At 42.1% G+C, this 25,042-nt stretch overlaps 1 protein-coding gene across 1 annotated transcript in view; it reads right to left on the bottom strand.

Moving 5' to 3' along the window:
• RCOR1 (REST corepressor 1) overlaps positions 1-25,042 on the bottom strand; it is a 117,566-nt gene that overhangs the window by 17,082 nt on the left and 75,442 nt on the right. The window contains exons 3-7 of the mRNA XM_070358021.1: positions 16,399-16,482; positions 4,850-4,902; positions 3,293-3,454; positions 2,565-2,683; positions 229-307 (exon numbers count right to left, since the gene is read on the bottom strand). Of these exons, the coding sequence (XP_070214122.1) occupies positions 229-307; positions 2,565-2,683; positions 3,293-3,454; positions 4,850-4,902; positions 16,399-16,482 (497 nt within the window). The remainder of the gene's footprint in view (positions 1-228; positions 308-2,564; positions 2,684-3,292; positions 3,455-4,849; positions 4,903-16,398; positions 16,483-25,042) is intronic.

Below are 25,042 nucleotides of genomic sequence, written 5' to 3'. Positions count from 1 at the left end.
AGTGGGCTGCCATTTCCTTCTCCACGGCATCTTCCCAACCCAGGGATCGAACCCGGGTCTCCCGCATTGTAGGCAGACACTTTTTACCGTCTGAGTCACCAGGGAAGCCACCAGGGAAGTCTCCCATGTGGCACTTAATATATTAAGTAGACTAAGGAAAAAGAACGCTTTACTTTGAAACTAGTAAATGAAATGTATTTGCCTTAATAATACTAGGGGAAAAAATACCTCCTTTTTGCTTTCCTTGTTTTGATCAATCTCCATGTCAATGGGGTTATTTCCATTTGTTTCTTCCAGTTCATCCTCACTGGAAGACAAAAACAAGTTACTCAAAGATTATTTTGTGCTAATTCTATTTAATATACAAATATAAGCAAGAAATTGATTTAATATAAAATTAGTATATGTTTTCAGAATGTTGAGAAAAATGTTTTTACAATTCAAATAAAATACCAACGCCATAGTTCTTTTAGTCTAAATGATTAAAAAAGCTATTGAAATAGGTTTCTACCTCCCAAACCAAGCCTAGAACATTGTCACTTTATATTTGTAAAGTGTTTTCTCTCAACTAAAAATATCAAATTTAAGACTTTAATTCTCCTTAATTATCTAGTAGAGGACCAGGACATGATCATTAGATATAACTGAGAAATTATTCAAGAATACAGGTTCATGATATTGAGAATAAATTCACCCACAAGTAAAAACTCATTTTCATGTCCCATCTGTGTACCCACAGCTACACAATTCTGAGAATTTGAGAAAGTTTCTGGTGGCCTAAAAAACTCAAAGTGAACTTCAAAAAGAACGCTCACACCGATACGGTGCTTCAAATGCTTTTGTTTATATTCTTCCATGAAGTATTAAAAAAACAAAGAAGCTCTGTCCGGGGTAGGAGCTTTACAAAAAATGAGCATGACGGCTCCCAGAGGCCAGACAGCTGCCATGTCTACCCGCAGCTAAAGCCAGCTGAGCAGGGCTGGTGGCACAGCACTCAGGGCTTCAAGTGTCAACACCCCTTGTCTCATGGGCCCACCCCGGTGGGACGCCCACCGGCACCCCGTCCTCTTCTCTCTCACCCAGGCCCACACTGTAAGCAGTTCTGGCTGAGGAAGGCGCTGAGAGGAGAAAGGGCTGGGGGCGGAGGGGATTCTCCCCGGCCCTGCCATTCCCTTCACGGGCAGGTCCCGCCAGAAAGTCAGCTGTCTCCTGGGGTCTTCCAGGGGCCCGTGTCCCTCCTCTGTCTGCGTCCTGATGGTGGTACAGGTGCACAGGGCAGACAGGAGCACCCGTAGGCGGACGGAAAGTGAGAACTCGGGCATGTTCGCCAAACCATTATGGTTCCATCCTCAAGGATGACAAATCCCAATCTTTCTTTTTTAGATTTAATTCTGATTCCAGCTTAGTAAACTGCACCTGTTTGTAGTAATAGATTTACCTCACAAACAGTGAATTAAACCTAAGGTATAATAAAAACAAAAAATGTTAATGAAAAGTTGCTAACACTAAAAACAAATTCAATAGTTTGCTGCTTTTCTTTGGTTACAGAGAGTACTGACCCATAAATAGACCCACTGGTTACACGTGATACAGACCAAAAAATATGCAGACTGTCAAGGTCAACAATTTCACAGAATCTTACAGCTGGAAAGAGTTCTGCACATGTTCTTCACATTGCTCTCATTTTATACTTGTGCCCAGACCTTAGAATTCTCCAGAAGTGACACCTGATTATCGACTTGTCCCCACACATCATTCCTTTCATTTGAAATCATAAAACACTCTTCTGAGACAGGGCCATGAAGATCATAGAGTTTACTTTATTCCTTCATTTTATTTTTGCATTGTTAATTTATAAAAGTAATATAGAAACATAATTTTTAAAAGCCACCTATATTCCCACTAACACAAAACCCATTCTGTGTCTTGCCTTCAGACCTGAGGAGACAGAGGCCTGGGGATGAGTGCATGGACCCCACCAGCAGGCCTCTCACTGAGACCAGAACCCACTTCTGTGGGTGAGCACAGGCCGCTTCCATGCCTCTGTGTACAAAAGGCTGCGGGTGTGGCATCTCAGGTGTGTCCTGCACACTGAGCTGTCCCTAAGACTAAGCTCCTTATAAAGAAGTCATAAAAGGATCCCCTACCAGCGCTCTTGCTCACATACACAAAACAGATGGTCGAGAAAGGGAGGAAGGAAATCTCAGCTGCAGATTTTTAACAAATCAGACATAAAAACATGTCAGCTGAATCCTGCAGAAGTACATGAGTAAATTTCAACCCGGGAAGTAAGAGATTCCTTTTTGCTAAAGAATACACCCCCCTAAGGGGAAGAGAGGAACGTGTGGGGAAGTTCACTCACTGTGACTGCAGAGTGCTGAGGAAAGATGCCTTCAGAACGTTAACACCCTGAACGCAGCTCATCTGTGTAAATTTTGGGTCCGCTCTGAAGGCCCTGGGGAAACTGGTTCCCCTCCCTTTCCTCTGTGTGTCCACCTGCTCCTAGAGATGCCAGGGCCGTCAGAGCTCCCCGGACGGCTGGGACACCACCCGTGCCTACTGACCTCTCCTCCCGCTCACGCTTCTGTCTCCGAGCGTGGCGGTCCATCACGCTGGTTTTAGTCCTCGTCTTCTTCCAGGAGTAGTAGAACTTCACCAGACTTGCTATAGATTTATCAGGAAGCTAGACAGAAGAGATGAGCTGGTTCAGGTTTAATCTTTAAAAATCAAATGTATGTATATATATTTTCTAAGGATCACGCTCACATATTCAGAAATGTCGTAAGTCACAGTCATTTTTCTCTGAATTCATAGAACCCTCATCGATACAGTTTCAAACGACTGAAGTTTTGACTCCAAGTGAAACTTGGCCCATGAAAGACTGCAGAGTCAGTTTAAGATGAATCAGGGTTTTCACACAGCTGAAGCTTCTAACAATTTCTAGGTTGTTTTTTAAGGAATTCATTTTAACACTAATGTGACCATCAATTAGTGTTCATGGTAGGAGTCCACCAAATACCATTCTAAAACGTGAGGGATCAGCAGAACTCCTCGGGAGACAGTGCCTCCGATGCTGCGCCTCACCCATTCCCCGTCAAGAGACCCTTTCTCTCAGGACACTCTGGGCAGTCCTGACCCAAGAGCTGGGCCGAGGGGCTATCAAGCGGGGAGGTGCGGGGAAATGTTGCCCACCCAGCAGCTCCCACTGCACCAAACACAGGACCTTTCACACTGGAGGAGGGCAGCCCTTCTGGGGCGCTGGCGCACACACACAGTGGTCTCACCTACTCACCATTTGTTGGATTCTATGAAAAGTTTTCCCGTGAAAACTAAAGGCTTGCTCAAACAAGACTTTATCTTCCACAGTCCACTCATCTGGGAAGGGGGTAAAGTTGGGCAAATCAGCCAATGATTTTTCAATATTATGCTTATGCCAAAAGAGCATCCCAAGAGCCTAGAAAAATAGTATCAGTGAAATTTTTAGACCAACAATGTGACTAAAACATCGTGGAAATGAGGCTGGCAAAGGGAAGCACATTTTACACCCTGACGAACACACATGGGAACTCACAGACACTGCTGCTGTGCCCCTCTGTGCACTAACCCGTCCAGCTCAGGCCCCACAAGGTAAGTCCCCATCTTCTCATGACTCAAACTGGAATACAGGGGCCTGAGAAACCCAGTAACTTGCTGATGGTCACAGTGGACAATGGCAGAAGCAGCGGGCTCTGGAATCTGCGCTCGTAAAAGGGTCACACTCTAGTGCCAGTGGACATGAAAAGAGAAAGTGACTCAAAAAGCACACCACTGTTTTCCTTTGGCCAAAAAGTTCAAATATAAAGAGTTTCGTTTTTCAGCCCAGAAAAGAAAAAAAATACAAATGAGTAAGGAACAAAGTAGAAACAAGAGAATTCAGGAATACTTTTCTAAGAAAACTCCCCGCAATTCTACTTTACAGTGGAAATAATCATACTTTGGGAGACCAAAATACTTACAAATTTCATACAAGTGCACTTAGCAGTCACCCAATAATAGTTACACTTTCTAAACAAAATGAAAAATTAAAGATTTTCTAAGCAGCTTTGTGAGGTTCAAGAGCAGGTTTTGGAGAAAGAGACATACATTTCTTGCTTCAAAAGATTCTGGAACTACCTTCTTGTAACTGCCTTCCCTAACAGTTCTACCAGATAAAACAACCAAAAGTGAGGCCATGGCAGAAAGAAAGGGTCCATGTCTATGTAACCAAAATTAGTGGTATCCTTGGGCATTAGGGTAAATGAAAAAAGATTATTTACAGGCTGTAAAATCTAGATCAATACAAAGGAAAGTATTAATCTGACTTAAGGTGATAATCTGAAAAAAACTGTAACTAAAAATAAGGTTGAAATAAGATATCATGCTTCTGGAGAAAAATTAATCTTGTGGATTTCTCATTAATTGGCTCCAAACAATTCTTAACACCTGAGTAAAATTTTACAACCTGAAAAATGATTCAAAACAATTAAAACAGGTCTGAGTAGACTTGAGTGTGACAACATGAGTCAAGAAACCACAAGATCAAGAAACAAATCATATATTCAAGTAAGAAAGCACTGTGCCCAAGTACCCACTAAGAACAGCTGCTGACCTGAGCAGGGAGGACCGGCGGAGCCCACAGACGCCCCTCCAGGCCAAGGGTCTCTACTGCTCATCTCAGGCAGTAACAAGTAGATCAGAGCCCCTGTAGCACTGCCAGTAACCACCAGACACGGCTAATGAGGAAACCATGCTGCCTAACACACAGAACACGAGACACCTAACAACTGAGCTATAAAACCCATTTTTAACAACAACAAAATCCCACCATTACCTGCTCCATGTTGTACCCATGCTTCTCTTTGGCAATGGCGATGTATTCATCCACTGAAAAACAAGACAGGAGGCCGTGAACAAGAGCAGGAGGGCACGGTCTACAGGCACCAGAACTGCTGTTGACTATATATATACTCAGGCCTGCCATGCACGAGGATAAAGACAAAGGCAAGACAGGAGCGAAGCAGAGTTGTACAGTGTCACCTCGTTATGGATCTTACATATATAGATCTCACAGAGAAGTGGCTGAACAAATAAATACTCACAGTACTTATTTCTGGATGGTGAGGTTATGATTCTGGTTTTTTCTTTTTTTAAAACAAGGTTCTACTTAAATTTTCTATGATAAGCAAATATTACTTTGGTACTTGAAAACATAATTATTTATAAATAAAAAGAAATATGAAATGGGGGTTTATTCTCAGATGGAAGAGCAAGCAACCTACTTTCATGTTAAAGAAAATCTAGGAGATAAACCCCAGGAACTACACGTCCCAGGTTGCCCCCAGAACAGGAAGAGACCGCTAACAAACAGCACCTCCTTCTGCTCCTGTGTGACTCTCCTTACCAACTACAAAAGCAAGGCGAACTCAGAAAGGAAAACGCAGGGAGCACAGAATTGCAGGAAACAAACACAAGGCCCTTCCCTCAGATCTCACTTTCCAGGGGCAACGACCAGACCCGAGCTGAGGGACAGGCTGAGGGCGACAGAGCCAGCAGAAGACGCCTGAGAGAGTCACAGCGCCTGGTCTCAGCACGCGATCCAGCTCCACCGCACCATCCTCCCTAGCTGCGGTCAAGCTGACCACCAAGTGGGAAACAGAAATCAACTCTGAGAGTGAATGCAAATTCTTTAGCATATGTTCTAATACCAGGGGGGATTTTTTTCCACTGACAAAAGACCCAATTTAATTCAGACAGTAACTACATATAGTGCATTTTAATAGTAAGGCACTAATTTTCCTGGGTTTTTTTTTTTTACATCTAATATACTCACAAACTGACTGGCTACTCCACTGAGTAAAATTCCAATTTACCTGAGAGTCAGTAAATGATAAAGGCCCTCGTTTATCCCCAAAGTTGAAACTGGTGATTTTTTAATTGGGGGCTGAAATGTTTCAAAGTACATCCCTTGCTTATTACTTCACAACAGGGTATTATGCCAAATAACAGAAAAATGATGGAAGGTTCTTTAAAAAAAAAAAAAGCCTTGAAAAGTAAGGTTGCTAAAGCTGGTGGCTGCATGGCTGCCTGAGAGAAGCCTAAATGCTGCCCAAGGCACCCCAGACCCCAGGGGTGGACCTCAGGTCAGAGGACAAAAGCCAGGTAATGAGATGTGCTCAAGTCAAGAACATGTGAGAGGAAGAAAGAAAAAGAAACTAGAGTCAACTGATGGTCAGCCCTGGAGGTCTGCTTTATGGGTTCCTTCTTTTTATAAATATCTGCTGAATGAACAATAAACGCACCTCAAACTTCTGCTATTTAGTCTCTGTGAGCATACAGGTTTCCAGAAGCTATTACTTACCTTAACAGATATGGAATGTGTGGTGTGTGCACACATTCAGTCATGTGATCCCCAGTCAGTCACATGATCTTTAGGCAAGTAAACACACAGGCCGGCTGTTATGCAGGAGCCCTTGGGAGCCTGCCCTGCCCACCCTCTCAGGGCAGAACCACAGTCTGCTACATCAGTAACAGTCCACTAAAATGGTCCCCATTGTTTCTGATCAGATTTACCTAAAAACCTTACAAGGGAAACAAAACCATCCTTTAGATGCTTTTTCTATCTTTATCTGTTCTTTTGTTTTTATATAAGAAATTAACTGGTGGTAGGACCAGTAAAACAGACTAAAACAGTGGATCCCAGGCTGCTGCTGCTAAATGTGGATGTAATACGTGCCATGTTGTACACAGATTGCCGGGAGAAATACCAACAACCTCAGATATGCAGATGACACCACTCTAATGGCAGAAAGTGAAGAGAAACTAAAGAGCCTCTTGATAAAGGTGAAAGAGGAGAATGAAAAAGCTGGCTTGAAACTCCACATGCAAAAAACTAAGATCTATCCGGTTCTATCATTTCATGGCAAACAGAAGGGGGAAAAGTGGAAATAGTAACAAATTTTCTTTTCTTAGGCTCAAAAATCACTGTGGATGATGACTATAGCCATGAAATTAAAAGACACTTGCTCCTTGGAAGGAAAGCTATGATAAACCCAGACAGCATATTAAAAAGCAGAGATATCACTTTGCCACCAAAGGTGTGCATAGTCAAAGCTATGGTTTTTCTAGTAGTCATGTATGGATGTGAGAGTTGGACCATAAAGAAGGCTGAGCACGGAAGAATTGATGCTTTTAAACTGTGGTGCTGGAGAAGATTCTTGACAGTCCCTTGAAGTCTGACTTCAAGAAGATCAAACCGGTCAATCCTAAAGGAAATTAACCCTGAATACTCATTGGAAGGACTGATGCTGAAGCTCCAATACTTTGGCCACCTGATGCGAAAAGCCGACTCATTGAAAAAGATCCTGATGCTGGGAAAGATTGAAGGCAAAAGGAGAAGCAGGTGACAGAGGATGAGATGGTTGATGGCATCACCGAGTCAATGGACATGAGTTTGAGCAAATTCCGGGAGACAGAGGACAGAGAAGCCTGGCATGCTGCAGTTCATCGGGCCGCAAAGAGTCAGATGTGACTTAGCGACTGAGCAACAACAGCAAACAGCATAAGGTGGCTTTTTAAGTCACATCTTCTAGGTGCTCTTAGAGACCACCCTCAGGACTCAAACCTAAAGCAAAGGGAGAAAGAACTGTATCACAGCTACTGAGGTGACATCACCTGGCCTTGAAGGTCCGATGAAATAAGTGAACATACGGGGGCCTTGCAGCTTAGAAAAGGACTACCGTCTGACACCTGCCAGTGAAAACCCAGTTCTTTATTCTTTCATTGTCCCCCTGCCCAGTGTTCAATAAAAGCTAGACAAACGTTTGCTGAATGGATGCTAGCGGACTGTGATATGTACAATGTTAACATCTTAGGTTCTTTTTCTAGCAAGGTGAAAGGCAGCACATATCATCAAAAAGGCTACAGATAACAAATGCTGGAGAGAGTGTGGAGAAAAAGTGCACCCGCCCACACTGCTGGTGGGAATGTAAACTGGTGTGGCAGCCAGGGAGAACAGTGCGGAGGTTCTGTTACCACAGAACACACGATCCCACTCCTGCACACGTATCTGGAAAAGACAGAGGCACTCCAATGTTCACAGGAGCAGTTTTTACAAAAGCCGAGACACGGGAACAACCCAAGTGCTCACTAACAGATGGCTTAAGGAGATGCAGTGTATTTATACAATGGACTACTACTCAGGCATAAAAAAGAATGAAATATTGCCATCTGCAGCAACATGGATGAACCTAGAGATTATTATACTAAATGAGGTCAGGCAGAAAAAGACCAATATTATATATCATGTGTATGCGGAATCTAAAAAAATAATACAAATCTATCTATACATAAAATAAACAGACTCACAGACAGAAAACAAACTTATGGTTACCGAAGGAGAGAGGGAAGGGGTAGATAAATTAGGGGCATGGGATTAACAGATACAAACCACTATACACAGTAAGACAAGTAACAAGGATTTACTGTATAGCACAGAGGATTATATTTAGTATCTTGTAATAAGTTATAAATGAAAATAATCTGGAAAAATATATATATATAAATCTGAATCACTTTGCTCTTCACCTGAAATTAACACAATACTGTAAATTAACTATACCTTAACTAAAACAAAGAAAGGGAAGTAAAGAGAGGCAGCACAGGTTAGGTATGGGGTAAGAAAGACTCAGGTCAAATCCTGGCTCTGTCTGTTGATAAAATGAGTTCGTATCCAGTGGTGCCTGACAAGCACCGTATTTAAGACTGTGCTACCCCCAGCAACTTGCTCACACCAGCAGAGCTAGGTTATCACATGACTGAAAACTACACCATGGAGGGAAGGCCTCCGGTCCCCTGCTACTCAAAGAGCGTTCTGGACAAGCGTGAATTCAGTACAGCCACAGGCACAGACAGTGCTGTGACAGGCCTGTCTCCCCTGCCTGCCCTCTCTGAGCCGTCCCCAGCCCCTGTTCCCTCTCAGCAGCAGTGGACAGGGACCCCCACCTCAGCTTCTGTGCTCCCAAGGCCCTCCCCAACACCTGCCTGGCTGCTTTACACAGCCTGCCAGGAGCTCTTGGCAGGTCATGAGGAAAATGGAACATTTTGAAAACCTCCCGCATGGCTTTTTTAAGCAAAAATGAGCTTTCAATCTCAGAAAACAAAATTGACTCCCACCTGCTCCTATGAAAAACAAAGGATGCCTGGATACTTGAGGTGGGGGACAAAGATGAAACAAGGGAAACGAGAGAAGTGCCAGCTGCCTGAGACAAAGAACGCGGCAGGAGTTGGGGGGGCATTCCCAGCACTTTCTATTACCTGGCAACAATAATCTTGATTTTGTCTCTAGAAGATTAAAGGTTAACCAGAGTTCATCCTAATCTGGGGCAAACAGCCATTGCAGGCAGAGAGGCTGACTGAGTGTGATCAGGTTGACAGCAAAGTTCCCGGGGGCTTAGGGAAATGCCCAGGCTCCGCCCCCAGCAGCCTTCCCCAGTGCGCTCGGGACAGGACCAGGGTCATCGGGAGCCACAGGCAGACTTGCCTTGTGTAGCTTAGCTGACACTCTAATCTGGCATCAGAAGCAGGAGACTCAGACACAGGGTTAAGTGTATTCTGCTTTAAAAACAATCCTATCATTGCCTAATGCCGTGTTTTTAAAAACTTGAAAGCTCCTACAGAAACAGCCAGGAAGAATGGTCCAATCTTAGATCATGATGGATGCATCCTTTAAAGAACTACACAAACCATGCCTTTTTTGACAACAACTTACCATTATGCATAGCACAACTGAATGAGTTGTTGGAGGGGTAACATCATTTAAAGGTAGAATGTGTGTAAGACTCATCAAGAAAATGTACAAAATTTAACAGAGCTTAGTCAAACATTTACTGAACTACCCTCACTACGTACAGAACACTGTATTAAACAGCAGGCCAAATACAAAAGAAAAACGATTCCCTGCAGTTCCCTGAACCAACACACAGGTGACAGAAGAGAACGTAAATACACATGGCAACAAGCGCAGTCGCGGGACAGCCTGAGAATGCAGTGACGGTGATGACGGGCATTCAAGAGAAACTTCCTGAAGCCTCAGCAGCTGTTCAGTTCAGTTCAGTAGTTCAGTCGTGTCCGACTCTTTGCGACCCCATGGAGCTGTACTGATTAACAAAAGTCACTAACGTCTGAGAATCTGCTACATGCGGGCCACTGTTCTAAGCTCTTTACTAGGCTTCTCTTTTTAATCCTCTCCAATAGTTCTACTATCACTCCTATCCACAAACGAAGACACTGAGGTGCAGAGAGGTTAGATCACTTGGCCAGAGTCACACAGCTGGTAAAGGCAGACACAGGACTCTTGTATCAATGCACCCCGAGTGTCTGGCCCCAGGACCCATTGAGTTAAACCTCAGTTAGCAATCCTCTCCCCTGAGTAAGGGAGTCAGGAGAGGTTCACTTCAGATAAAGACAGCTCCATGGCGAGAATGCTGAGCAAGGCAGCAACACAGTCCATTCCATTTGAATGGAGTCAAGAAAACAAAACTGTGGTTGATGAAGGACGTGACGGAGACAGAGGCTAACAGACAGATGACCGCCTTGAGCAAAGCTTCACAAGTTTCTATATTCATCTTCTAACCCGATGATCTAAATGCTCCCAGTATCATTAGTAAGAATCTTAAATTCGACTGCAGAACTGGGAAGAATGCAGAAGAAAACTGCCACAGTAACAGCTCACCCTTCCCTCCCCAGATAATGCAGCAACCTGGAATACTTGTGATCCTGCACAGTCTATGCAAAGCAAGAGGCTGGCACCTTTGCTGAGGACAAACCCACAGCCTTAGGACAGCTGTAAAGTTTTTACCATCCAATTTACTATAGCTGCAGGTGCTGCAAAGGAGATACTGTACCACTTTCTCTCTCATAACTCAAAAACAGCATGCTAAAGTTTTCTTCAAGAATATGATAACAAACATTGTGGCGTCTCCTTGAGCTATTAAAATAAGAAATGAATCATCACCGTAACTCACTGAGAATCAAAATGAGCTTGAATCAGTTAGGTAAAGCAATTGTGCCACCTGGTGGGCACAGACATCACTACAACATTTCAACGATCCCCGTGGTATCTCGAGGTGGGAGTAGTAGGCTTAAGAAGTAAGATCAGCCAGGGACTCAGCCAGACTATGATGAAAGCACCAGTTCCCTCTTCATCAGGGATACAACATGCTTCCTTTACAACAAAGCTATTTCTTCATGTAGTTTTGTTAAAAGCCCACTTTATAGAAAAAGTTTCCCCACCCTCTGCATCCCAGTAAACACTACAAATCCAGCCCAATCTCACAATCTCATCAAGCGAAATAAGAAACACAATGGAATTCAGCCTCGAGCATCTAGTCCTACCTGGTCCACCCCGAATCACGTCCTCCCCCGCCTCAGTGCTGCAGGGCCCTCCTCATCTAAGAGTAGGCGGCCCATCATGCCTTCCAGGACTAACCATTTAACTGTTAGATTTAAACTTGCTTGTGTGTTGCATTAAATTTTTTCAATAAAAAGATAAGTGCACTCCTCCCCATTTACTCTAGTACTTATACACTGGTATATTTTCCAGAAAGGCATATGCATATTCTCTGTTGTAGAAACTGATCATCACTGGAATGAAGGACATTTAGTTGTGACTAATCAAAATAACCATCTTTCTCCTTAAACACGCCCCAAGTCTGTGGCAAGGAATGAGACGCACGCAGTGGCAACTAGCCTGCTAGCCGCCTGCACCCGTGTCGCAGCACGTGAGCACCTGACGGCCGAGCCCCAGCAGGCGGCTGTGCCCTCAAGCCTGTCCTGTCTGCTCTCGGGAGCTGCTCTGTGCCACAAGCTGAGGAAGGAACCACGCTCACAAGGTCTGCATCTTCCTCAATTAAAGGCAACTTTTCCTGACATTAAAAGAGGGAGAAAAAGACTAACCCTTGTTTCACCTATAATCTCACAGTGAGCTATAGTGCAAACAGCCCTGGACGATGAGTAAGAGTCCTTTTTCTATCAGGAACTTGCAGCTAAGTCCATTTCACCACTTGTAAAATAAGAAGTATTTTTATAAATTCTCTGTACAAAAATATACATATACATAAATACTTAGAGGCACCGACTCAGTCCCTGAACACCACCAGACCTGCGTCCCAGTTCACAGTTCCCAATCCTGACTGATAAGAACTGTCTGATAAGCATCTTTAGAATACTGACTCGGGTTCCACCCTGTTTTGTAATGTATGTGTATAAATATGTATCTGTGTTCATGTTTATGAACATGTGTGTGTGTGCATGGTCTAGTAAAGTATGATGTGTGTAGAGAAGAGCACATATGTAAGGATACAGCTGGGTTCGTTTTCAGGAAATGAATACACTCAGATCAAGGAAAGAATCCAATGTACTCTTGATGTTATGGGTTTGTTTTTATAATGATCCCAGGTGACTATGATGAATCAATGAATTAGAGAGTAACACTGATGTGTAAAGAACAGTTCCCAAATTTTAATGTGACAGAAACCACCTCAGTGAACACAAAATTTTAAGGTTTTGTATTTTAAACAATTACGCCAATATCAGAACCACAAAAAGGAGGAGAAATGTGCTTTTTATGTTACTGTTAATATAAAATGAAGTTTCTAAATTTGTGAGTTGTGAATTTCAACCATGTAAAAGAACTTCCTTTCAAGCCCACCTCCAGCTGAGGGGTTATGAACAGGGGAGAAAGGTGGAACCAAGGAAAGGGAGATCAGGCAGTATGGTCTCTGTGTGTGGTCAAGAAGGGCCCCCAGGGACACTTCAGCCATGCCCAGGAGGAAGTGAGGGGAGAGCGCCATGGAGAACTCAGCAAGAGGGATGAGGACAAGGGGAGCGGGCTCTGGTTGCGTCCAGAGGGCAGAGGTGGGCTCAGACCCCAGGGCGCCTAGTGGCAACTGTCAGGTCTTCTGACTTCAACTTACAGTCATCTAGAAAGTTGTGAATAGAGACCCCGACACGTTTACTATATATATTTCTATGAAAGTTTAGGCATTTACTACATACCTGTGAAACTTTCACTTATAATTTTGAAAACGGGTACTGAAGTCATATGACTTAATGCAGAAATAACTTTTTATATGCAGGTCCAAGGAGGGTTCTCATCCCCTAAAAGCTAAAGCTTACTTTAAAATCCCTAATTTGACATGATTTTAAGTTCTATATGTCCACCCTGTTGAAAGCGTTAATTTTTTTCTTTAAAGTTCGGCCAGCAAATTCCAACCTTCCAGTGTGGCTATCTTTGGAGAGGTGATGATTTCCGGTTTCTCTCACTGCCCGACCTCCAGATTCCCTTATAGGACCGAACCATCATTTCTGCCTTTGCCCCCTAAATATCATGTCATCATTTAATCATGTAATTTGCTACAATAATGTGTATAATAATACCCAAATGCCATTGTTCTCATCTATGCTACTTGGACTTGTCCACATTTCCTCTACATGAAATGCGTCTCTGCACATTTTCTAGGCATACTCCAAAGGTTGCATCTTTCCTTAAGGAAGTTTTACTTACACACACACAAGAGCAACTATGTAATATAAGTAATACTTTAAATATTTTCGTTTATTAAATCAGACAGCACACCAAGGGAGACCTGTGTCATAAGAGCTCAAACCAGAAATCTAGGCCAACATTGGCTACTAACTAGCTGAGGGACCCTAAACATTTGACCTAACTTTTCCAGATCCCAGGTTTTTGCAACTAAAAGGAAGCAGCTGGACTAAAGAAAATACACATAAATGATCTGTTTACATTTCATTGCCCCCCTCTTTGTGCATCAGAATATAAACTTCCTGAATCCCTCCCTCCTGGTACCTACCAGGCACACAAGACGGCTCAATAAAAATGTAAAGGAAATCAATTCTCACTGAAAAAACACAAATTCAATATAACCCTAATTGAGATACTTTTGGAGGAAATGTGCTTTTTAAAAAATAAGAATAAAAATACAAGAAGAAAAGACTAAACTATGGTGCACCCATACTTGTTAGTTTCAGTTCAGTCGATCAGTCATGTCCGACTCTTTGCGACCCCATGAATCACAGCACGCCAGGCCTCCCTGTCCATCGCCAACTCCCAGAGTCCACCCAAACTCATGTCCATCGAGTCGGTGATGCCATTCAGCCATCTCATCCTCTGTTGTCCCCTTCTCCTCCTGCCCCTAATCCCTCCCAGCATCAGACTCTTTTCCAATGAGTCAACCCTTCGCATGAGGTGGCCAAAGTACTGGAGTTTCAGCTTCAGCATCAGTCCTTCCAAAGAACACCCAGGGCTGATCTCCTTTAGCATGGACTGGCTGGATCTCCTTGCAGTCCAAGGGACTGTCAAGAGTCTTCTCCAACACCACAGTTCAAAAGCATCAATTCTTCGGCACTCAGCTGTCTTCACAGTCCAACTCTCATATCCATACATGACCACTGGAAAAACCATAGCCTTGACTAGACGGACCTTTGTTGGCAAAGTAATGTCTCTGCTTTTTAATATGCTATCTAGGTTGGTCATAACCTTCCTTCCAAGGAGTAAGCATCTTTTAATTTCATGGCTGCAATCACCATCTGCAGTGATTTTGGAGCCCCCAAAAATACAGTCTGACACTGTTTCCCCATCTATTTGCCATGAAGTGATGGGACCAGATGCCATGATCTTAGTTTTCTGAATGTTGAGCTTTAAGCCAATTTTTTCACTCTCCTCTTTCACTTTCACTCTCTTCTTTCACATCAAGAGGCTTTTTAGTTCCTCTTCACTTTCTGCCCTAAGGGTAGTGTCATCTGCATATCTGAGGTTATTGATATTTCTCCCGGCAAACTTGATTCCAGCTTGTGCTTCATCCAGCTGGGCTTCATCCAGCCCAGCGTTTCTCATGATGTACTCTGCATATAAGTTAAATAAGCAGGGTGACAATATACAGCCTTGACGTACTCCTTTCCCTATTTGGAAAGCTGTTGTTGTTCCATGTCCAGTTCTAACTGTTGCTTCCTGACCTGCATATAGGTTTCTCGAGAGGCAGGTCAGGTGGTCTGGTATTCCCATCTCTTGAAGAATTTTCCACAGTTTATTGTGATCCACACAGTCAAAGGATTTGGCATAGAGGCAAAATTAAGATACTCTAAAAATCTTAGATTTGAGATTACTTTATTCTTGCTAAATTTAGCATTACTAAGAGTAGTTGAATTTCCTGTGCTCCACAGAAGGTACTGTATTTTAAAAAAAAAGATCCTTTTTGGTCAAAATTAAACATTTCTTTACCATATGAGCTCTCTGCATCTTAAATGTGCAAACATGCGTGTTACCTGTACAAGAGGTGTACATTCAATATGCATCACCTCTAACTGTTACATGATGGAGGAAACCTGTTGACATAGACTGTAAAACACAATCTGGCAAATTCTGATCGAAGCCTGAGAGTACAGCCTTCATTCACAATTCAAGTTTCCTGACCAACATTTACCACTGATGCTTTCTAAGCCCTAACACATTTTAGAACACTGATTCTTATCCAATTTCTTTCAAAGAGCCCTTGAAAAACCCAGTTTTCTCCAGAAAACCATGCATAAAGCATAAAAAAAAAAAAGGCATGTGATTTCCAAGTTCACAAATCCCCATAAATTCTGTCCATGGACAACCCCACACACACTGAATAATTCTCAAAGAGGGGAATTTAGGGTTTTTTCTGTCTTTAAAGCTATGACAAAAACAAAAACTTTGAAAACAGCAAAGATTTATGGCAATGTATCAAATATAAAGTTATTCTTGCCTGATCATCTGAGCAGAGGGGACAGAAAAAGTGAAAAGGCAAACTTGGGAAATACAATTAATCTCACTCTAGGATCCCCACCCCTTAAAAGAAACCCCAAAGTAGCTCAGAATATTCATGCTCCCAAAATGTAAACACAAAAGAGCCAAGCTCTGCCTCTGGCCAGGCCGAACCGTACATCATGAAATCTGTTTTCAGTAAATGCATGTGCCCTCTGCAATCCTTCCACGAAGTAATCTTCTGTTCAACTTTTCATCTTTATAGATCTATAAATTCCCAGCTGAAGGAGTTATACACTGTATTATCATTTTCTTTCCACTCTGAACCTTTCCTTCTAGTTACTTCAGAGTATTAGCTATTTCCGCATTTTACATATAAAGTAAATTATGAAACCATACTTTAAGAATCTTTAAATCATTATGACAGGATACAACAAAGAACGTATTTTCAGATTCCTCAAATTACTTAAAAAATGCAAAATAAATGTAATATACCTATAGACTTTTAGCTACAAAGGTAAGTCTAAAAGTTTGCAGTAAATAAGAAAGATGGAAGACAAAAGTGCTTTAAAACTTACATTTTGCTTCTGATAGATTCTGATTAGGTGACCAGACCAGCATTCCAAGATTGTCTCGTTCTTGACTGCGTCTTGCTAGTTTGGCTTGGGAGAAATAAAAAAAGAAAATTCTTATTAAAAATTTAGCAGACATAACTAGTGACAACTAACACCACCACTCTGGTCTGTTTTAAACCTCAGAAGATGATGACATCACCCAGCCACCTGAAATCTGCCCCACTGGAACCTGCGCATTTAACATGGGTGGGTGCAGGGGAAGAGTCCTGAAGTTTGCGGAAACATTTCTGCTTCCAAGTCTTCTTCTACCTAAACTTTTATTTATGTAACAAACAGGCACATATGAGGTAGGCGTGACTACTATTCTCATTTGCTAGGTGAGGAGACGAACAGGTCACTCAGCTGCTGGGAGGCAGACCCGGACTGAGCTCACCTCAGCCAGGACAGCTGCAGCGCCTGAGGGTTTCATCACCACGGACTAAGATGCTCTGTGCCCAGACGGGGACACAGAGAACGGAAGCTGATGCGGCACGGGAAGCTGCATGTGGCAAGTTGTTCAAGGATTCTTTTCAACTATGAATTTTTCACGTGTGCTTTGAATAACCTTACCCTTCACTGCCATTCGCGTACTGGGTATTTTAGTGATTTGACAGCAGGAATTCAAAAATTCTTTTAACAACTTTAAAAAAGAATGTTACATATGTGTTTAGTTGCTCAGTGTCCGACTCTTTGCGACCCCATGGACTGTAGCCCACCAGGCTCTTCTGTCCATGGGGATTCTTCAGGCAAGAATACTTGAGTGGGTTGCCACGCTCTCCTAAACGGGATCTTCCCAACCCAGGGATTAGAGCCACATCTCCAGCGCTGCAGGCATATTCTTTACCAATTGAGCCACCAGGGAAGCCTTTTAGAAAGAATAACCAACCATTTAAAAAGATTTAAACTGAAAGGAAATGTGTGAAGTGCATTCAAATTCTTAAAAATCTGATACAAAACAGTAGGTCAAAAGATATACAAATGACTCGTACAACTGGACTGACCACAAACAACAGTCAAAAATTACAATAGAGACAATTAAGATGTTATCTTCAAAAGGTACAAAAGACTCAAGAGACAAAAGGCTCACTAATCAGTCTTTAGATTGATTTAGATCCAAACTCATTCATTCTAAAGACATTCTCTTACTTGACCTTTTTTTCTTTAAATAAATTCCTCTGAAACATGATGAAAGTTCTGCAATCTACTTCCAGAAAAAAATTCAACTTAAACACACACACCAATATAAACATACTTTCATAAAATTTATAAAGACTTGTTTAAGAATTCGTGCTCTTATGAAATTGCCAGATCTTTTAATCTTATCTTTTATATAACTTTGTATAACAACGTATTCTTGATTTTAATGAATTTCTGCACTTTTGCTAAAATCTGTGGGGCAACTACGTTAAAGAAAACTGATGGAATGGTGGGAAGGCAAGACTATGAACAAGGCAAGATTAAAGGTGGAATTTACCGGCTGGATAGGAACAGGGTGTAATGAACAGGGACACAGGAGTATGATAACAGATGGGAGTGACTGCTTTTAAGTCACTTTTTTATATGGTTTTTAAATACGGGTCTGACTTTTAGAACAATGTTAAGGCTACACAAAATCTAAAAGTAAAAATAAAGCCAACAAATACTTGTGTGGGGATGGACCAGACATGGAATACAGGCTTTCGGTATTTCAAATAAAAATCCAAAGTCAAACAGAAATAAAAGAATCCATGTTGAGAAAGCAGAATTAAAACTGTTTTTATTCATAGATGACATGATCACCTGTGTAGTAAATCTACTGTACCTACGAAAAGTTGTTAGAATGAATGAGTTTCGGCAAAGTTGCAGGAAACAAGTTGTTTCAACTCAATTTCTATATATGTGTGTAATGAAAAATCAAAATGAAAGAATACCCCTATTTAGCTGATAGATGTGATAGACATGGGTTTCCCTGGTAGCTCAGACAATAAAAGAGTCTGCCTGCAGTGCGGAAGACCGGAGTTCAATCCCTGGGCTGGGAAGATCCCTTGGAGAAGGAAATGGCAACACACTCTAGTATTCTTGCCTGAAAAATCCCCTGGACAGAGGAGCCTGGCAGGTTACAGTCCATGGGGTTGCAAGAGTCGGACACGACTGAGCAACTTTACTTTCACTTTGAGCTTCCCTTGTGACTCAGATGGTAAAGAATCTGCCTGCAATGCAGGAGACTTGGGTTTGATTTCTGGGTGGGGAAGATCCCCTGGAGAAGGGAATGGCAACCTACTCCAGTATTCTTACCTGGAGAAATCCATGGACAAAAGAGCCTGATGGGCTACAGTCCAGGGGGTCACCAAGGGTTGGACATGAATGAGTGACTAACACGTCAGAGTGAAGACATACACTGAAAACTGCTAAATATTTGAGAGAAACTAAAACTAAAGATTTAAGTAAATAAGATATATCATGTATATGGATCAAAAGACTCAAATATTATTAAGATAGCACTCTCCCCAAAGTGCTCTATAGATTCAACACAATCCCATCAAAATCCCAGTATACTTTTTTGTAGGAACTGACAAACATTCTAAAATTCCTGCTGCTGCTGCTGCTAAGTCACTTCAGTCGTGTCCGACTCTGTGTGACCCCATAGACGGCAGCCCACTAGGCTCCCCTGTCCCTGGGATTGCCATTTCCTTCTCCAATGCATGAAAGTGAAAAGTGAAAGTGAAGTTGCTCAGTGGTGTCCGACTCTTAGCGACCCCATGGACTGCAGCCTACCAGGTTCCTCCGTCCATGGGATTTTCCAGGCAAGAGTACTGGAGTGGGGTGCCATTGCCTTCTCCCGCAGGAAAATGTAAAGAACCTAAAATAGCCACAACTACTTTGAAAAAAAGCAAAGTTGGAAAACATACTGTCTGAACTGAACTAATTATGAAGATCCAGTAATCAAGACAGTGTGGTACTGGCACATAGAGAAAGAAATGGAATAGAACGGAGTCCCAAGACAGAACCCCTCATATAGGATCAATAGATTTTCCACAAAGGTGCAAAGGTAAAATTCAATGGAGAAAAATAATCTTTTAAACAAATGATGCCTGAACAAATGGATATTCATACTTAGAAAAATTAATAGATCTAGTCTTACCCTATATACAAAAATTTATTCAAGACTAAATATAAACCCCCAATTATAAAACTTGTAAAAAATATTTTTGATTTTAGGTTTACAGAGATCTTATTAGATAAACATCCAAAAGCACAATCCATAAAAGAAAAAAGTTTATAAATTGGATTCATCAAAGGTAACAACTTATTTTCAAATACTACTAAAGGGATAAAAGCCAAGCCAAAGACTAAGAGAAAATAATTATAAACCACATATCTGATAGAGACTTGTATCCAGAATATATAAAGAACTCTCAAGACTGAACAATAAGAAAAACCTCAACTGTCAAGGAATGGGCAAAAGATTTGAATAAATACCAAGCAATGGACAGGAAACACATGGAAAGGCATTAAAGACCAACAGTCATTAGGGAAAGGCAAAACCACACGAGACGCCACAACACACCTACTACAAAGTACGAAGTTCAAAGGGCTGACGATGCCCACAGGGGGCATAATGTAGAGAGATCAGAAGGCTCCAAGGCTGCTGGCGGAAGTGCGAAATGGTACTATCACTTTGGGGGAAAGCCCAGCAAACTTCCTAAAATTGCAGTATGTCCATTAAAAGGAATAAACCTCAGCAATAAAAAGGAATGAACTATTCAGGCACACGGTATGAACGAGTCTCAGAAGAATCCTGCTGAGTGAAAGCATTACAGACACAGAAGGGGAGGTGAGAAAGGATTCTCAGGTGCTGGACAGAAACAGGTGCTTATCGTTAAGAACCAACTGGTTTTAGTGTTCACAGACGTGCATATGTGCGCAGACATAAATACATTACTGATCCTGGTTTGTCCACCTCAAGACTCTAGACACAATGACAACCTAGTAAGAAAGTGAGCACATTTAGCTGTCAGACCTTGGTCTCTAAATATCGTTCTACAATAAAGGAAACTAGATCTCCATAGGAAAATGGTTGACTCCAGGCCTCGGAGGGCTAGGACAGGAAAAGTGTAAGAGAACCTGGAATATTCTGTTATGCCAGGAGGCAGCGTGCACGCTCAGTCACTTCAGTGTATGCCTCTTGCAACCCCATAGATCTTAGCCTGCCAGGCTCCTCTGTCCACGGGATTTTCCTCATAAGAATACTGGAGCGTGTTGTCATTTCCTCCTCTTCCCCACCCAGGGATCCAACCTGTGTCTCCTGCATCTCCTGCACTGCAGGGAAATTCTTTACTGCTGAGTCACTGGGGAATCCCAAGCGCTAGCAGAGTGCTCGAAGAATGACGGAATCTATCTACCACAGATCAAATCTGCAATAATCTGAGCAAAATAAATGATCATAATAAAATAATACTCCATAAATCATGAAGTAATAATGATCTATGAGTCCATACCGACACAGACAAATGGACAGCATAAAGGCAAATGAGGCTACAACAGCCAGGCTGGAGCTGGATAACTTAGACCACCCCGCTCTAAGACTCACTATGTAGAACAGCACGCGAGGCGGTGCGGTGCTGGTGAAGAGGCACACGGGCCAGTGGGCAGATGCAGACCAGAAGTAAACCCACGTAACTACGGCCAACTGATATGAAACAAAGATGCAAGAGCAACTCAATGGAGAAAGGATATCCTTTTCAACAAAGGGTACTTCAATAATCAGAAGGACTTTCTTGGTGGTCCAGTGGTCAAGACTGTGCTTCCACTGCAGAGGGCGAGGGTTTGATCCTAGATCAGGAACTAAGATCCCACATAGTGTGTGGTGTGACCAAGAAGTATTTTCTTTTTTAATGGATCTCTATATGCAAAAGAAGTGAAACTCGACCTATACCTCATACCTTACAGAAATTCAATTCAAAATGGATCTTAAATATAAACCGACTCTGTGCGACCCCGTGGACTGTTCCCTACCAGGCTCCTCCATCTATGGGATTCTCCAGGCAAGAGTACTGGAGTGGGTTGCCATTTCCTGCTACAGGGGATTTTCCCAACTTAGGGATCGAACCCTAGTCTCCTGCATTGCAGGCAGACACTTTACCCTCTGAGCCACCAGGGAAGCCCTTTTAAATATAAAAGTAAAACCTAAAGCTACAAATCTTTTAGGAAAAAAACATGAGAAAATCTTCATGAACTTGATTACGGAAATCATTCTTAGATATAACACCAAAAGCACAATCCATAAAAGTTAAAAACAATAAACTGAGCTTAATAAAAACTCAGACTGTGAGAAGAACATCTGCGAAGCACAGCACCGGACAAGGACTTATACCCAGATCATAGAAAAGACATTTAAAACACGACAGTAAGAAAATAACCCAACTTTAAAAATGGGCAAAAGATTTAACAACTGTTTCACCAAAGATGGCACATAAGCACATGAAAAGCAACATCATTAGCCATTAGGGAAATGCAAACTAAAGCCACGATGAGAAACCACTGTATAACTATTAGAACTTCTAAAATAAAAGAGACAGATAATACCAAGTACTAATAAGAATACGGAGCAACTGAAGCTTTCTGACAGTGCTGGGATCGGTGCAAAATCATAAAATCACTCAAGAAAAGTTCTGCAGCTTTAATCAGATACAACCATACTTAACGAATGACTCAACAATTCTACCTGACTATATACCCTACAGAGTTAACATGCATGCATGCATGTTAAGTCGCTTCAGTCGTGTCTGAATCTGTGTGATCCCATGGACTGTAGCCTGCCAGGCTCCTCTGTCCATGGGATTCTCCAGGCAAGAATACTGAAGTGGGTTGCCCTTCCCTTCTCCAGGGAGAGTTAATACATGTTCACAATAAAACCTGCACACAATGACTTACAATTCACAACTGTCAAAAACTGGGGAAGAAACCCAAATGTCCTTCAAAGAGTAAAAGGTTAAACAGGCTGGAGAGGTTAAACACACGGCAACACCACCCAGCATTCAAAACACATGGACCACTGACAGCGCAGCAGCGGGGCCAGACCGCAAGAGCTTACACGCTGTGTGATTCCATCCACGTGACAGTCTGGGACAGGTGAAAACCACAAGGCAGGGAGGAAGGGAAGAGTTGTGCAAGGCAATGTTGTGAGGAGATGGAACCATTCTGTATCCCAGCTGCAGGGGTGGTTACATGAAACTACACATGTCTTGATTCTCACAAATACGGACACCAAACACCAGTCCATTTCGCTGTATGCAATCTGAATACAAATACAACGCAAAGAAAGCAGTGCCATTCATTTCTGGACAGACACTGATATCTGCTGGAGGTGTTAATAACTCTGCAAATAACTCTGCAGCTGCTCTCTTTTGTTTAGTAGAGCTTTTATTGAAGTGTCATTGACGTACAAGATTTTTATAAGTTACAGTTGTACAACACAGTGATTCACAACATTCTCCTCGTTTAAAGTTGATTACCGAGTGTTAAAAACCTTCCCTACCTGGAGGGAAGCTGAAGAAAGACAAGGAAACTGAAATCATCAGTTGCCATCAAGGGAATTCGCACTGCCAGTGGGAATGTACATCGGTACAACTGCTTCAGGGAACGCTGGCAATGTATGAGAAAGCTGAAGCAACCAGCTTTGCTGCAACCAGCAACCCATTTCTAGATATAATACATGTATCAGTAGCAATGCTTTTCAAAGTGCAAGTTGGGCCAATTTACTGATTGGGTCCTAGTCAGCATTTAAAAAAAAAGAAAGAAAGAATAAGAATAGAAAACACCAGCATATTTTTCAAAGCTTTTAAGTACCTGCCTAGAGATTTCTTAACACAGGTATCAACTGGACTGGTTACAGCACCAGGCACAGAATCCAGCGTTAATCTAGGCGCTATAGCTTTGGCTATATGAGCTGACATTAAGTAAGGAAGAAACCCTCCATCCTGTGGGTGTGTTTTGTCTAATCACTGAAAGGCCTTACAGGGAAAACGAGATTTCTCTGCCTCAACACTGAGCCTCAGCTTGCTCCTGCAGGACCTGCCCTACAAAGTTCACATGTGTGCTGGGCATCCACGATCACAGAAGTCAATACCATAAAATAATGTCTAAACACTCACTCACACACCACTGCTTCTGTTCCTCTGGAGAACTCTAACATGGATGGTCATTACAGCACTGTTTACAGTGCTATAATGCGGCAAAATCTTCTAAGTCCATCCACAGGAACTGGCTGAATCACAGTATAGATATCCAAAGGAATCAAGCACAGAAAAGAAAGGAGTCGAGCACTTCTTCAAAAGCCTGAACAGAGTCACCGTAACTCAGCAATTCCATTCCTAGGTGTACAGCCCAGAGAAAGGAAAACGTGAAAGTGAAAAGTGGAAATGTCAGTTGCTCAGTTATGTTCAACTCTTTGTGACCCCATCCATGGACTGTAGCCTGGCAGGCTCGTCTGTCCATGGAATTCTCCAGGCAAGAATACTGGAGTGGGTAACCAGTGTGTAGCCACATAAAAACTTGTATACAAACTTTCACAGCACTATTCACAACAGCCAAAAGCTGGAAACCATCCAAATGTACATCAACCGATGAATGAATAAGCAGATTTCAGTCTGTGTGTATGATGGACTATTATACGGCCATAAGCGAGAATGAAGTACTGATCCATGTTCAGTATAGATTCAACCTGAAATCATATTAAAAGTGAAAGCAGTCTGTCACAAAAAAAGACACAGTATACAATTCCATCTACATGAAATGTCCAGAGTAGGCAATTCTATAGACAGAAAGTAAATGAGTGGCTGCTAGTGGGGAGGGGGGGTGTCTGGGCGAAGGAGGAGCGACTGTTACTGGGCGGAGCATCTCTTCATGGGGCAGCAAGAAATGGTCCAAAACTGAGTAGTGACGGCTGCACAATCATGTGAACAAACTGAAAACCAGCGATTTGCACATTTTAAACAATGAAATTGTACATTTTGTGAATATCTTAATAAAACCATTATTTTAAAAGTGAGAATACTTGTTTCTAGCCTAAGTATTTTTTAAATGAGTAAATCAATTAAAATGCAAAAATACCAAACCAGAGATAAGAAAAACCACCCGGTAAATTTAAACAGTGGATAAATCCTAGAAAAGAAGTGGGGGCACTGGATTGAGAGGAAAAAATGAAATTTGTGCTTTTTGCTCCACATACTTTCTTATTGTTTGGATTCTCTTCATAATAATGCATTCAAGTAATACACAATTAAATTCTCTTTTACAAAAGAAAAGAGAATTCATTTAAAACTTACAGAGAATTATTTCATGATTGCAATTTTGTATTTCTTATGTTGCTCATTTCCTAAAAACTTGAAAACCTGCACAGATTACTTACAAAAAGAAAACTAAGTATGTTTCCAGAATTAAAGAATTTAGAGCTTTCAGGGGGAAACCCACTACAACAGAATAAAGGAAAGCAGAACCTCACTCAGTTTCAGGCAACGCCGTCTCACCCCTGGTCTCCTTAGTGTAACTACAGGGAGGCGCATGACCGCAGAACTAGCGCCTAAAAACGTGGGCAACAAACAAGCAACCTGAAAAATCTATAACCTAT

This window comes from Bos mutus, chromosome 21 (assembly GCF_027580195.1).
Source record: "Bos mutus isolate GX-2022 chromosome 21, NWIPB_WYAK_1.1, whole genome shotgun sequence".
In the NCBI taxonomy this organism is placed as follows: domain Eukaryota; kingdom Metazoa; phylum Chordata; class Mammalia; order Artiodactyla; family Bovidae; genus Bos; species Bos mutus.
This window is presented reverse-complemented; position numbering and strand designations above follow the sequence as displayed.